Source organism: Panthera pardus, unplaced genomic scaffold (genome assembly GCF_024362965.1).
Source record: "Panthera pardus isolate Hobbes unplaced genomic scaffold, ASM2436296v1 HiC_scaffold_27, whole genome shotgun sequence".
NCBI classification, from domain to species: Eukaryota; Metazoa; Chordata; class Mammalia; order Carnivora; family Felidae; genus Panthera; species Panthera pardus.
The window spans coordinates 98,492,279-98,506,728 of NW_026526843.1; the positions used below are offsets into that span (position 1 = coordinate 98,492,279).

At 45.4% G+C, this 14,450-nt stretch overlaps 1 protein-coding gene across 24 annotated transcripts in view; it reads left to right on the forward strand.

Moving 5' to 3' along the window:
- DMD (dystrophin) overlaps nt 1–14,450 on the forward strand; it is a 2,111,713-nt gene that overhangs the window by 2,069,463 nt on the left and 27,800 nt on the right. For all 24 annotated transcript variants that reach the window (XM_053892047.1, XM_053892050.1, XM_053892044.1 and 21 more), the window contains 2 exons: nt 8,982–9,225; nt 10,170–10,293. In XM_053892047.1, the coding sequence (XP_053748022.1) occupies nt 8,982–9,225; nt 10,170–10,293 (368 nt within the window). The remainder of the gene's footprint in view (nt 1–8,981; nt 9,226–10,169; nt 10,294–14,450) is intronic.

Genomic DNA, 14,450 nt, shown 5'->3' on the forward strand with positions numbered 1-14,450 from the left:
CAGTTTGATTCTTTTGTCCATTAATTGCTTAGGAAATTTTTCCTAAGGTTATTTATTTTTAAGCCATCTGCACACTCAGGGTGTGGCTCGAACTCATGACCTCAAGATCAAGAGTCGCAGTCTCTTACAACTGAGCCAGCCTGGTGCCCCATGCTTAAGAACGGACTTTGCTTTAGTGTGACCTTGTATTCTAGAGTACCGTTCAGTGCTCGTAGAGCAGTGTCTCTGAAGTTCTAAAGTAAAGAACATGAGCCAACATGTTCATTTGCTCATTTTCGTATGTAACTGACGTTACCTCAGTCCTTTCACACTGTTCTCTTTTTCACGAGTTCTTTTTAAATACGTTTATTTTTGTGTCTGGCATAGTTAGAATTGTTGCACTGAAGCGTGATTGACATACAGTGTCGTGTTAGTTTCACACGTACAACACAGGGATTTCGAAATTCTATACAGTATGCGGTGCCCCCGATGCTAAGCTTACCATTATTGACGATACTCCCAAACCCTATACTGTACTTTTCATCCACATGAGGTATTTTAGAACCGAAAGTTGATCCCTCTTAACCCCCTTCACCTCATTCGCCTCTCTACTTCTCCCCTCAGGCAGCCACTGGGTCTTGGGACTGATGAGTCTGTTCGGTTTGGGATTTGTTCCTATTGTGTTTTAGGTTCCCCATATAAGTGAAATCCTATGCTCACTTGCCTTTCTCGGTCTGACTGACTTCACTAAGCATAATACTCTCTAGGTTCATCCGTGTTGTCACAAACAGCAAGATTTCTTTCCTTTGTTACGGTTAATGTTCCAGTGTTGATACACCACATCTTTATTTTTCTTTCAGTGGACTTGTGGGTGTTTTTTGCTCTTGTCAGCAAGGCTGCTGCACACATGGGGGTGCATACATCTTTTTGAGGTAGTCTTTTCTTCAAATGCCCAGAAGTAGAATTCCTGGATCTTATGTATGGTAGTACAATTTTGAATTTTTCGAGGCAACTCTATACCGTCTTCCACAGAGGCTGTACCAATTTACATTCCCACCAGTGGCGCACATGGGGTCCTTTTTCTCCCCCTCTGTGCCAACACTTGTTTCTTGGTTTTTTGATAATAGCCATGCTGACAAGTGTGAGGTCCTATCTCACTGCAGTTCGGATTTGCATTTCCTTGATGATTGGCGATGTTAGACATTATTTTCATGGGCCCATTGGCTATCTGTATGTCTTCTTTAGAAAAAGTATATGCAAGTTCTTTGCCCCTGTTTTAATTGGATTCTTTGGGGGTTTTTGGTGTTGAGTTGTAAGAGTTGTTTAAAACATGATGTGTATTAACCCCTTCTCTAATATATCATTTGCAAATATCTTTTCCCATTCAGTACGTTTTCTGGTTGGTTGGTTGGTTGGTTGATGTCCTTTGCTGTGTAGAAGCTTTTTACTTTGATGTAGCTGCAGTTTATTTTTGCTTTTGTTTCCCTTTCCTGAGGAGACATATCCACAACAATGTGGCTAAGGCCAAAGTCCAACAGATTGTTGGCTTTGTTTTCCTTTAGATCTCACATTTAGGTCTTTAATCCATCCTAAGTTTATGTTTATGTATGGAGTAAGAAAATGGTCCGATTTCATTCTCTGGCAGGTAGCAGTCCAGTTTTCCCAGCACCGTTTATTGAAGAAATGATCTTTCCCCGTTAGGTATTCCTGGATCGTTTGTCGTAGACTATTGACCATACAAATGTGTGTTTATTTCTGGGCTCTCTGTTCTGTTCCAGTGATCTAGGTGTCCTTTTTCGTGCCGGTGCAATACTATTTTGATTGCCGTAGCTTTGCAGTATAACTTGAAATCTGGGATTGTGTTACCAGCAGATTTGTTCTTCTTTCTCAAGATTGCTTTGGCTTTTCAGGATCTTTTGTGATTCCATAGAAATTTTGGGATTATGGGTTCTACTTCTGTGAAAAATATTATTGGTATTCTGATAGAGATTGCCTTGAATCTTGTAGATTGCTCTGAGTAGTATGGACGCTTTAACAATATTAATTTTTCCAGTCCATGAACATGGAATATCTTTGCATCTGTCTGTGACCTCTTTCATCATAGTCTTAGAGGTTTCAGAGTACAAGCGTTTCACCTCCTCGGTTAAATTTTGTTCCTAGGTATTTTATTCTTTTTGAGGCTGTTGCAAGTGGAATTGTCTTACTTTCTGCTAGTCCGTTATTAGTCTATAGAAATGCAACATATTGCCGCATGTTCATTTCGTGTCCTGCAACTTTAGTGAATTCATTCATTACTTCTTCCCTTCCAGTTTGGATGCCCTTTATTTCTTGTCAGATTGCTGTGGCCAGGACTTCCAGTAGTATGTTGAATAAAAGTGGTGAGAGGAGACATCCTTGTCTTGTTCCAGACATTAGAGGAAAAGCTCTAAAGTTTTCCCACAGTGACTGTGATGTTAGCTGTGGGTTTGTCATATATGGCCTTTCTTATGTTGAAGTGTGTTCTCTCTAAGCCCACCTTGTTGAGAGGTTTTATCACGAATGGATGTTAAGGTTTGTCAAATGTTTTTTGCTTCATGTATTGGAATAATCATAAGGCTTTTATCCTTCATTTTCATAATGTGGTGTATCGTTTGCTCAATTTTGTGGAAGATTTTTTCATCTATGTTTATCAGGGATATTGGGCCTGTAATTTCCTTTTTCTTTGGAAGTTTGTGTTTTGTTTTTTGTTTTTTTTTAACAACAGGTATTAGTTCTAATAAAGGGGCACCGGAGTGGCTCAGTCGGTTAAGCCTCTGACTTCGGCTCAGGTCATGATCTCAGGGTCCATGGGTTCAAGTCCCACGTTGGGCTCTGTGCTGACAGTGCTTCAGATTTTGTGTCTGCCCCTCGCCTGCTCGCACTCTGTCTCTCTCTCAAAAAAAAAAAGAAACATTAAAAAAAATTTTTTTAATAAAAAAAGTGTTTAATATAAAATACCCGTGAGGCCGTCTGGTCCCAGACTTTTTTGTTTGTTGGCAGTTTTTTTGATTACTGATTCATTTTCAGTACTACTGATCGATGTAGTCAAACTGTTTCTTCCTAATTCAGTTTTGAGAGACTGTAGTTTTCCAGGAACTTATCCATTCATTTTAGGTTGTCCAATTTATTGGTATGTAATTCTTTTTATTTCTGTCATGTTGGCTGTTCTTTATCCCCTTTCATGTCTGGTTTTATTTGTGTACTCTTTGTTCTTGATGAGTCTGGCTAAAGGTTTATTAGCAATTTTGTTGCTCGTTTCCAAGAACCAGCCCCTGGTTTCATTGATCTGTTCTGGTTTTTTCGTCTGTTTCATTCATGCCACTCTGATCTTTATTATTTCCTTCCTTCTACTAACTTTGGACTTCGTTGGGTATTGTTGGTTTTTCCTTTTCTAGTTCCTTTAGTTGTAGGTTGGTTTATTTGGGACTTTGCTTGTTTCTAGAAGTAGGCCTGTATCCCTGTAAATTTTCCTCTTAGAATTTCTCTAGCTGTGGCTCAAAGATTTTGAACCATTCTGTTCCCATTTTCATTTCTATGTATTTTTTTTTTCCGTCTTTGAATTTTTGGTTGACCCATTCGTGGTTTACTTTCCACGTGTTTGTGTCTTTCCAGTATTTTTTTCTTGCAATTGATTTCTAGTTACGTACCCTTGTGGTCACAAAAGAGGCTTGATATGATTTCAGTCTTGTTAAACTTGTTGAGACTTGTTTTGTGGCCTAACACGTGATCTGTCTTGGAGAATGTTCCACGTGCACTGGAAGAGAAAATTTTTAATGTCAATTTGTATCTGGACACCCATGCTTGTCCACTGGATGACCTAAAATAACCAGATGCATCTACATAATTGTCGGCTGGAGGGATTTTTTTTAAAGCTGTACGGAGAATAAGAACTTAAATAATGGGAGCCTTCTTTTCAGGAGGACTGGCTGCGGGAAGAAATTCTGGTGACAAAAGCCATGTGCGGTGAATTTGAATTAGTGTTCTTTAGGGAGCTACCAGAGAAATAGAACTTACCAGATAATCAAGAGCGTAAATAGATTCTCCCTGGAGTCGTCATCCGATTGCTGACATACATTCGTTTCTATTGAAACGACATCATAAGTACATTCTAATGAGAGAATTGAGAGGGGTGAGATGTACAACTTCAAGAACGCGATATACATTGTTAGCAGTATATAAATTGACAGCGAGTGTTTGTGGTTGAGCTTTAAAACAACTCCCCTTGGAACTGAGGTAAGTATTCTATTGGTCTTGTATGGGAACGCTCTCCCCTACAATGTGTCCAAAAAACCTAGCGTTATGATGAACTTTAAAAGGCACTGGCACAGGTATTCTTCAAGATCAGAAAATAAGTATTTCCCTATTTTGCTATTTCCTGTCGCAAAAATAGGCCCTAACGACGCTGCAACCCGGACTACACGTGTTAGGAAAAGGTATCTTTTCATTCAACACACCACACCTCACTTTTTCAAATACTTGGTATTTTACGTGGTTTCTGGCCAAGGTCCCTCTTTTGAGCTATTTTTGAACCTGTGGCCTGACAGCTTATCCTGCTTCAGAGTCTTAGGAGGAAAAACTAGTCCCTGGAAATCAAGTTTGTTATTGAGCTTAATGGAAGATTTATGCATGTCACCTGTGTGTTTAGGAGAAAGGCACTTGGTGGGCTCATTTAATCCTGTCCTGGTAAATTTATGTGGGAATGAATACTGAGGGAACACTGATCCTACATCTATAAAATCAACATGTCCTGGGAGGCTGCTGACGCACATGACATTAGCCCTTGTTTTCAGCCACCTTCCCCTGCTTCTGGCGTTGCTCCAGTGGTGGCTGACGGATGGAAATGAAAAGAAGAAAACCCGCACGTGCAGAGCAGCGTGTGCAGATGACTAAGTGCACCTTCAGTTCCTGCTATAGTAACAGGAATTAAAACTCCCCTTAGAAGGTAGGGGCCCCGAGCCAGGCATTTAAAACCAGGGCTCCACAAACACACGTAGAGACGTGTACGTGGAGTGAACAAAGATCAGTTTGGACTGCCTCACTTACCTGCAGCCAGGGACGCAGCGTTATGCTCCAAGGGGAGGAGGCGGGGCTTGCAGTCGCCAAGGAGATCATGGCTACGCAGCCTTGAAACCAGGACCTGAACCCTGTTTGCCTGGTGACGAAATGAGCAATGAGTGCATTCGTATCAATCTGTCAACTACCAATGGAAGGTCTAGCTCTAGACGGGGGGCCCTGAGTGGGCCCAGTCATAAAATTACCTGACAGAGCCGAGTTCAGAAGGAGAAGAAATAGATAAGGAAATGCCACTGGGTAAAACAACGACTCTGGTACCTGCCGGCTCCCACAGTAGAGCAGGTGACTCTTGATCTCAGGGGTAGGACCCTGAGCCCCACTGCTGGCTGTAGAGAGGTGTAAAAATGAAAGAACCAGATGGATTTGCAAAAGGCCTCTTTGCAAATGCCAACCGTGGTCACTGAAGTCACTAGACTCAAGAGGACCAACTCTAGGGGCACCTGGGTGGCTCAGTTGGTTAAGCTGTGAAGCCTGACTCTTAATTTAGGCTCAGGTCGTGAGCTCGTGGTTCATGAGACCGAGCCCCCTGTCTAGCTCCCCATTGACAGTGCAGGGCCTGCTTGGGATTCTGTCCTTCTCTCTCTCAAATCAGTCAACTTAAAAAAATAAGACAAATTCTACACTTTACCCCATCAGAGAAGATAAGGACATTTAAAAGAAATGAGCAATTAAGAGAGACAGAATTCACCACCAGGCTCCAAAATATATCTAGTAGGCGCTTTCGAAGAACATGGAGGAAATGGCAGAGAAGCAGTATTTGAAGTCACAATAGCTGAGAATCTTCCAGAGCTGAAGAAGGATAGGAGTCTTTAAGGAAATGGTCCCCTGAGAGGAATTTCCAACATCTGGGAAGGCAAGAAGGGGCCTCTGTAGAGTCATTGATATTCTTTACAGCCCAGCTTTGGGGAGCCCTGGCAGATTCAAATAGACCGTTTCTGGTTTCCACTGGCAAACATAAAAACAGAAATGTAATCATGTTGTATACACCAAGCCATGTTTTCTGAACAAAGACACTTATAATGAACTCATTTAAAAAAAAAAAAGAGCTCTTAGGACAGCTAGATCCAGAAGATCAAGGTACCAGGGAAGACCTCTCTAGAAAATGTAGTCACGTACCTGTGTCTCTGAGAAGAGCACTTCAGAAGATGGTCATCGTTTGCGGTCCTGTCCTCAAGTCCACATGTAAAAATAGTGTTTTCAGAAAGAAGAATCTTGAATGGGATTCGACGTTAAAAGGTGGCATGAGTTGGGACTTTTCGGCAAAGTCGGGTTGCTTGTAGTAACTGCAAGGAGGAAGAAAGGTGATTCCTATCAGATGAAACCTCGTAAACACTGGATGCTGCTTCAAGTTGGCAGAAACATTTTTCAGTAGTCAGGCATTGGATTTAATTAACGTCAGTAACTACACGTATCGGTTCCCACCTTCAGGACTGACGTGCAGAGTCTGGCTTAGGGTAAACTTGTTTCGAGAAGTTGTCTTATTACGGCTTGGTCAAAGCAGCTTGCCGTGAAACAGTGCAAACACAGCTTTCCTTGAAGCGTGATGGCAGATAGATAGGATTTCAGTCTAAAAGATCACGTATTGATTTCCCACGTGACTTTCCACCACTTCTAGAAACCCTGTAAAGTTAGGTCCAGGATAGAGCTTTACAAAGAAAAAGAATAGATGGGGTTTTAGGTCTTCTCCACTGTGGAGGTCCAGCATCTTGGAGGACACGCCATCCCCTGTGGATCTTTCAGTTCAGATAGGGAACCACAGGAAATATTTCCTTGACTAGAAACCTGGTCACATGATGATCTTACTTTCTCAGACTGGGCAGGGGGAAGACTTAGCTTGTATCTCATGGATTTTCTCAGAGACCTAGACCTCCCACATTTGTGGAGAGGAAGTTCTCTCAACTGAGGCCAGATACCCATTGTTCACAGATGATACTTCATCTTACTGTGGTTTTTACCGGAACTACAAGAAAGAGATCGAGAGTCGTAATCAGGCACACGGTAGCCAACAGGAGAAGTGTCCTCATTTGGAACTGTACTCTTGGCAATTCTAAAGCAAGAAGGAAATCTACAGTCTTAAATGGATTTATGAAAAAAACAAGTGCGGTTTCAGCATTCCACCTGAAGAGCTGGAGTAAAACCCAGCGGGCAGCAGAGTATCGTTAATGGATGCAAAGTCAGACTGGAGTCAAGTCTTGGATGTGATGACGCGATAACAGCAAGTGACTTCTTCCGTGTTGACTCTGTATCCATCCGATGTAATTGAAACCCCAAATTTCAACAAGAAGAGCCAAGACACCATTAAGGCAGGGCACAGCAGGTGGGCTTCCCAGACACCCATTTAGTTCAAGTTGTAGTGTGCGATCTGCATGGCAACATAAAAATAAACCAGCAGAACAGGCCCAGAAGCACACTTGTGTATTTATGAGGGCTTGATGTATTGCAGAGCTCCCGTCAGAAAGGAGTGACAGAAAGATGGACTTGTTAGTGAAAGGGGCTGGCTTCACTCCTCTGTGGGATGGGGAGTAAAATCAGATCGTGGCTTTACAGCAGCCACAAAAGAGTCTGGGTGAAGTTCTAAGTGTAAAAACAAAACAAAACAAAAAACCCCAAATTTTTAACTCGACACCGTAGGTGTAAGGAAGATTTTCTCAAAAGCAGCAGAACACACAGAGGATATGTTGAAATTCGAAATTTGCGTACTACATGGGGCACCTAGGCGGCTCAGTTGGTCAAGCGTCCGACTTCCCCTCAGGTCATGATCTCACAGCTCGTGAGTTCGAGCCCCGCGGCGGGCTCTGTGCTGGCAGCTCAGAGCCCGGAGCCTGCTTGGGATTCTGTGTCTCCCTGTCTCTCTGCCCCTCCCCTGCTCACGCTCTGTCTCTCTCGGTCTCAAAAATAAACTTTAAGAAAACAATCTGAAATTTGTGTACTGCGGGATGCCATGTACAAAGTTAAACAGGTATCCAAGGAGACAGAAGGAAGTTAATTGCATCTCTGTTTATAATGGTAAAGGTTGGAAAGTACTTAAATATCCATTGACAGGATAATGTTGTTGACATATTCAAGCAGGAGAATAAGACTTTACAGCACTTAAAATCACCAACTATTATGTATCAACATGGAGAAATCTCCAAAACGGTGTGGAAGGCAAAAAGCGACTCTTAGAATGGTATGTACGTTCTTGAACATAATGTTCTTAAAGTCTAAGAACATTGCCAAATAATGCTGTGAGATTGAATCCCAGGAAATGGCCATTTTTGTAGGTTAAAAAAAAAAAAAAAAAAAAAACCAGCCCGAGACCAGCATCTTTGCCAAGTTCAACCTAGTATCTGTGGATACGTTCATGGTAATGACAGACCTGGAATTCAGGACGGCATTATCTCCTTGGAAACGGTGGGGCCGAGGGACTGAGATTCGATACTGAGGAGAGGACATAGGAAAGCTGCGACTTTATGTCTTCCAAAAATTTTTGAAGCGAATACGGCATAGGTCACGTTTATTACAAGAGTGTGGTGGGTCACAGTCACGCTCCTACTATGCTGTTTGATTTTGTTTGAAGCCAACCCAAGTGTTGATAGAGGTAAAAACTTGTGATCTCGTGACATCAGAAAGAAATGGTTGCAAAATGACTAAACCCATTGCTGCTCATTCATCTGAATGTGGCACTTACAAGGCCTTTCGTGTAAAATAAAAAGGTTGAAAAGCCTCTCCCCACACCGGGCGGAAGCCTCCAATTTTATTTTGTTTGATCGTCCTCATGAAAACCATTCATTGAGTACCTCTCTTTCGCTTGCCGTTGTGTTTGGTGGTGGTCAGATGTAGCTCTGTGCCCTCTAGGAAACCCGAAGGTGATGTTCAACTTGATCTTGTTTTTTTTTTGTTTTTTTTTTACTTTTTTTTGACGCCCACAGGAACCTGCAAGCCGAGTATGACCGTCTCAAGCAGCAGCACGAGCATAAAGGCCTGTCCCCACTGCCGTCCCCTCCCGAGATGATGCCCACTTCTCCCCAGAGCCCCCGGGACGCCGAGCTCATTGCCGAGGCCAAGCTCCTGCGTCAGCACAAGGGCCGCCTGGAGGCCAGGATGCAGATCCTAGAAGACCACAACAAGCAGCTGGAGTCGCAGTTACAGCGGCTCCGGCAGCTCCTGGAGCAAGTGAGGCGCGCGTCTCTCTCCCGCGCGACGCGGGCCGCCGCGTCCTTTGTCCCCCGGCCCCGGCGCTAGGCAGTAGGGCTCGGGGTCCTTTTCAGATTCTCCCCGAGTATCCGTTTCTCGAGTACTCCGTAGGTGCCCAGCCAAGCGCTGGCTGTCGAGGGCTGTAAGAAGACGAGGGAAACCACTGTATCTTTGTGTGTTTGAGCCACTCAAAAGGGAGCTGGGAAATAAATACCGGAAGGTTTCCCCCCGTCTCCTAAAAGCGAATGAAGATCGTGCCCTCTTGAAACGGAGTTCTTTTTCTTTTTTGGTTTGAGCAGGGGAGGGACAGAGAGAAAGGGGGACACGGAAGCCGAGGGGGGCTCCAGGCTCCCAGCCGTGAGCACAGGGTCTGGTACGCGGCTCGAACTCACGAACCCGCGAGCCGAAGTCGGACGCTTGACCGACTGAGCCCCCCCGGGCGCCCCGGTTTCTAGTTCTTAAAACCTCCCTTTGGAAGCCTCTATTGAAAACCTAGCAAGAGCATACGCTGCAGTGGGCTCTACCCGCACGGAGTCCCAGCTTTGTGGCAGTTTTGAAGTTTGACACGTGTCCCCTCCATCTTGTTACTCAATGCAGAAAAGTATGCATTCTCCATTACGTTTTTTGTGGTCTCACATGGTTTCCCCAACGTCACATGACCTTCTAAGTCGTTCAGTCATCGGGTCTCGTGATCTTATAGATCTCGTTCCATGGAGCCATCATTCCTTTTCAAATGTATAAGGGGGACAGTTCAGATACAGAGACATCATCTGCGGAGCTTTATCAACAGCAAAACTTGGCAAGTTTCTACGTAAAAAAGCTTATAATTTCTGAGTCCTGAGTACGCTCATTTTAAACGTGTACAATTATTGGAGTGCTTATTATGAAAACTAATTCTGTTTTTTTTCTCCTGGATACCTTAGCCCCAGGCCGAGGCCAAGGTGAATGGTACAACGGTGTCTTCTCCTTCTACCTCTCTTCAGAGGTCAGACAGCAGTCAGCCTATGCTGCTCCGGGTGGTTGGCAGTCAGACTTCAGAATCCATGGGTAAGTGTCTTAGCTACTCCTGCGGTTTGTTTTCCCTTCGGGGCTGGAAATGGTGAATTGTTTGCTCGGAGGTTCACGTCATGAACCGCATCACCTGCTGTCTGCTCCGTATAAGGCACGGTCATAAATGTCTTCGGCCTACAAAAATGAGTCACACGGGCCAGGGCCCCTCAAAGGGCCCGCCGTTCCGTTACTCAGAACAAGGCAACGTGGGACAGCCTGGCTGGCTCAGCCAGTTGAGCATCTGACTCTTGATTTTGGCTCGGGTCACAATCCCAAGGTCGTGGGGCCGAGCCCCGTGTCAGCTTCTGTGACGAGCCTGGAGCCTGTCGGAGATTGCCTCCCTCCTCCTCTCTCCCCCCCTTTCTAGAGTAACGAAAGAAAATTGTAAAAAGGAATAAGGCCGTCTAGTCTTTAAGCTCCATTCATTGTGGAGGCCAGAAAAGGCTTTACCCTGAATTGCTTTCTGTGAACAGTTAGGAAGCGAGCACTCTTTGAAGAAGGAACGACGTTAAGTGAAAATGAAGACCTTGGGCCAAGGGCTCAGAACTCCTGTAGAGAAATCTGGTCCAAGCAGGAGGGCAGGAAATAATGCCACAGAGGAAGGCCGGGATCACAGTACAGTGACCTGAGTGTTGGGCAAAGGTGTTTGACTCCTACTGGTCAGTGTTGGAGAGCCACTGAAAATCCTGTTTCCCAGGTACGCAATGTCTCAAAAGATCTATTCTGGCAGCTGTCTCCGGCCCAGAGGAAAACTTTTATAGGTGGAAAGAGAGATCAAGAGGCAAACACAAAAGGCCAAGCTCTGGGAGTTCAGCGTCTAGGCTTGGGAGACATCAGGGATGGGGGGGGGAGACAGGACTGCGAGACTAGGATCTGAAAACACGGTGCCTGGGGCTCCAGGCCTGACTGGGAACCGAGCCGAGGCCACTTGGTTGGAAGAAGATAGTCATCCCTTTGGGGACATACTGTGAGAAACTGGCAGGTCCAAGTCATGTGCGGAAAGGAGTAGCAGCGCAGGTCCGTAACTGGCGTGAAAGGACGGGCTCGGGGATTTGATGGCGCCTTCCACAGAGTCGACAGCTGCAAGGCGTGAGCTGAGAAGCTGGTCACGAAGGTGCCGGGATCCGGCGTCTGGAGGCAGACCTCCATTTGGGTGACGGGGTAGTGAAGGAGTGGCAAGCAGGTAGGGGGAAGGTGCGGGCACAAGGTCAAACGCAGAAAACAAATTACAGTGCGTTGCACCACCTAAATGCACGAGCCACTTCTGAGAAAGCATTTGCAGCCGAGACGAGGGAGGCTTAAGCAAAGCGAAGACGCTCGTGAAACGTGACTAAGTAACAACAAGGACTGGAGTAGAAGATGAATTTGTTGAGGACAGGGTCTAGTGTTTTTCAGCAGTGTTCTCTGCTAGGACGGGGTTCGAAGAAAACTGGAGGGCATGAGACATAAATGACGGTAGATGGTCACCAGCCATCTGCCTGTTGGATTTTCCTGCCCTGCTAGACTTCGACATGCCGGGGGCGGGTCGTGAAGGCCCCAAATACTTGCTCTGTCCCCTTCCCTCTCAAGGCACAGCATGAGGCAGACCCCGTGTTTTCTGTTTCCTTGTCCCTGGGCCGAGACTGGTTATACTTGACCCTCTCGATCTTACCTCCGGGAAGGGAAGAGACGCGTGTTCTCCTTGATCCCTCACCCGTAGACCTCTGGTATCCTGGTGTGTTGACGAATTCATTTTAGACTTCATTTATACTGAAGATGTTCCATAGATGAGCATATAGAGAGGCCAAGTGCCCAACCAAAATTGGTGGGACGGACAGGAAGAGTGAAGGATGTGAGTTCTGTGGTGCTCAGGGACCATGGTCTGGGAAATTGGACATGATGAAGGTAAAATGCTTTCAAGTCCTGCCCATGTGAGCGGCTGCTACATGGAGACCATTGAGGGCTGCTTTTCATGGGTTTGAGGAGACCCGGATTGTTGGGCTCTTCAGACGGTAGTGAGGTTCTTAGGAATAGAGGAAGGAAGATGAGGGCACTGAAGAGGGCAGTGGACACAAATCTGATGAATTTTAAGACCTTCAAGCAGTGGGCAGAGTCCTGTGTTCCTCCAGAGAAGTCAAATCGTAGGAAAGCCAGGTTCCAGTGCTTCTGTGAAGGAAGAGAAGGTGTGGGAAGCACTCTTCCTGGCTTTATCGCACCCCCGGGGATGCAGGGCAGTGTCGGCATCAGATTCCCTGTGTCCCCGTGAGATCTGAATACAACTAACGGGCTGTTGCGACCGAAAGTGATAGCTCAGCCCATGAACAAATAGATGCCTTTGAAAAGTCTGTAAACTCCAAAAGCAACAGAGGTCGTGGGCTTTCCGTGTTATTTCCCACTGCAGGATTTCCCCTTCCTTGGAAGTCATAAGCAAAGCATGTGAAACGGAGTTGCATATTTTCAACAAGTGAGATTCAGACCCTGGGTGCTCAGGAGCATTAATCATCGAGGCCTGTCATCACTGGCACAGAGGCAGCGTGTCCAAAAAGCACCCAAATGACAGGACCCGTCAGGTTGTGGTCCTGACGATTTGGAGAGCCGAGACGGTTGGGGCAGAAGAGCCGTACGTGGTGCATTTAGGCTAACTGGCTAGTGTCAGGTGGACTGGCTGTGTTTTTGGGGTTTGTCCAGCTCTGTAACCATCTTCTCGAAGGCTGCATGCGAGTATGTGAGTGAGTGCAGCCCGATTCTTTCTGCTTTGAGTGTCCGAGCAGCGATCAGGCTGGGAGTTGCAGAACCACGCTGCATTCTTTACAGAGTCTCCCGGTGACTTTTTAACTTGTCGTCCCAGGCGACCTAATGAGTTAGAGTGCTTCCGGCAACCACCAGGTACTCAGCACCGTGACGTCTCTGCATACCATATGTGGCTTCCCGTACGTTCTGTGACGGGGACAACATCACGAAGCTTACGTTGTGTTGGAAGAGACAAATTAGCAAAGTCTACCTTCTTTGGGCTTTCGTGAACTACACATACAGGGGTCTGTGACTTAGCGACAAGTCCTAATTGCTGACTACCCCTTACCTTCTTCCCACTTTTTCATCTAATTTGGGTAAAGAGGTTCCCTAGCTTCTTATTCCGAGTCATTTCAAACTGTGGCAGAATTGGAGTTAATTGAACATGTTGCCACATTTGCTTTCTGCGTGTGTATACACCTCTGTGTGCATACTGTGTACGTTCACAGTGTAAGTGCCTATTATACGTGTGCAGAGTCTGTTGGTTTGTATATTTAACTGGCGCATTTAATAATTACATTCCACACATAATGACACTTCGCCACCTATCTTCTAAGACTAAAGGTCCTCTCTTACAGAATTATCACACAGGAGGGGGTGCCTGGGTGGCTCAGCCAGTTAAGCATCCGACTTCGGCCAAGGTCATGATCTCCCGGTTTGTGAGTTTGAGCCCCACATCGGGCTGTGCTCCCATAGCTCAGAGCCTGCTTCCAATCCTCTGTCTCTTTCTCCCTCTGGCCCTCCCCTGCTCACCCCTGCACTCGCTCCCTCTCACAAAGAGACGTTAAAAATTGTTTTAACTAAAGAATTGTCACACAGGAAATTAACACTGATACGATAGTATACATGACTGAAATTGAAATAGCCCCAGTTCTGCCGGTAATATTCTTTATAGCTTTCTATTTTTTTTCATTCAGCATCCAGTGAAGGGTCACATTTGCACTTAGTTCTCATTTCGTTCTAGTCACCTATGATCTAGAACACTCCCCAGTGTTCCTTTCTTCCTTTACCTCCCTTCTTTTGATTTTTTTTCACTTTCTGTAAGTGTTACACCACGAAATGCACACATGTATATGTCTGGATGAGTTTGGACACATGCGTCGGCCCCTATCCCAACCACAAACAAGGTTCTAAATATGTTGCCCGCCTCCATAAATCAACCCTCTCCTACCTTGTCTAGCCGAGCCCCGTCTACGCAAGAAGCATTCGTTTTAGAAAGCAAGCACGACACATCCTCGTGTAGACAGAGAAACAATCCACATACTTAACAGGTTTACTTGGAGGTTCTGGTTAAAGATGGCGATAGCAGAGTCCTGAAATTACCTCCTCCCACAGACATACCAAATCTATAACTGCATACGGAACAATTCCCTCTGAAAGAAACC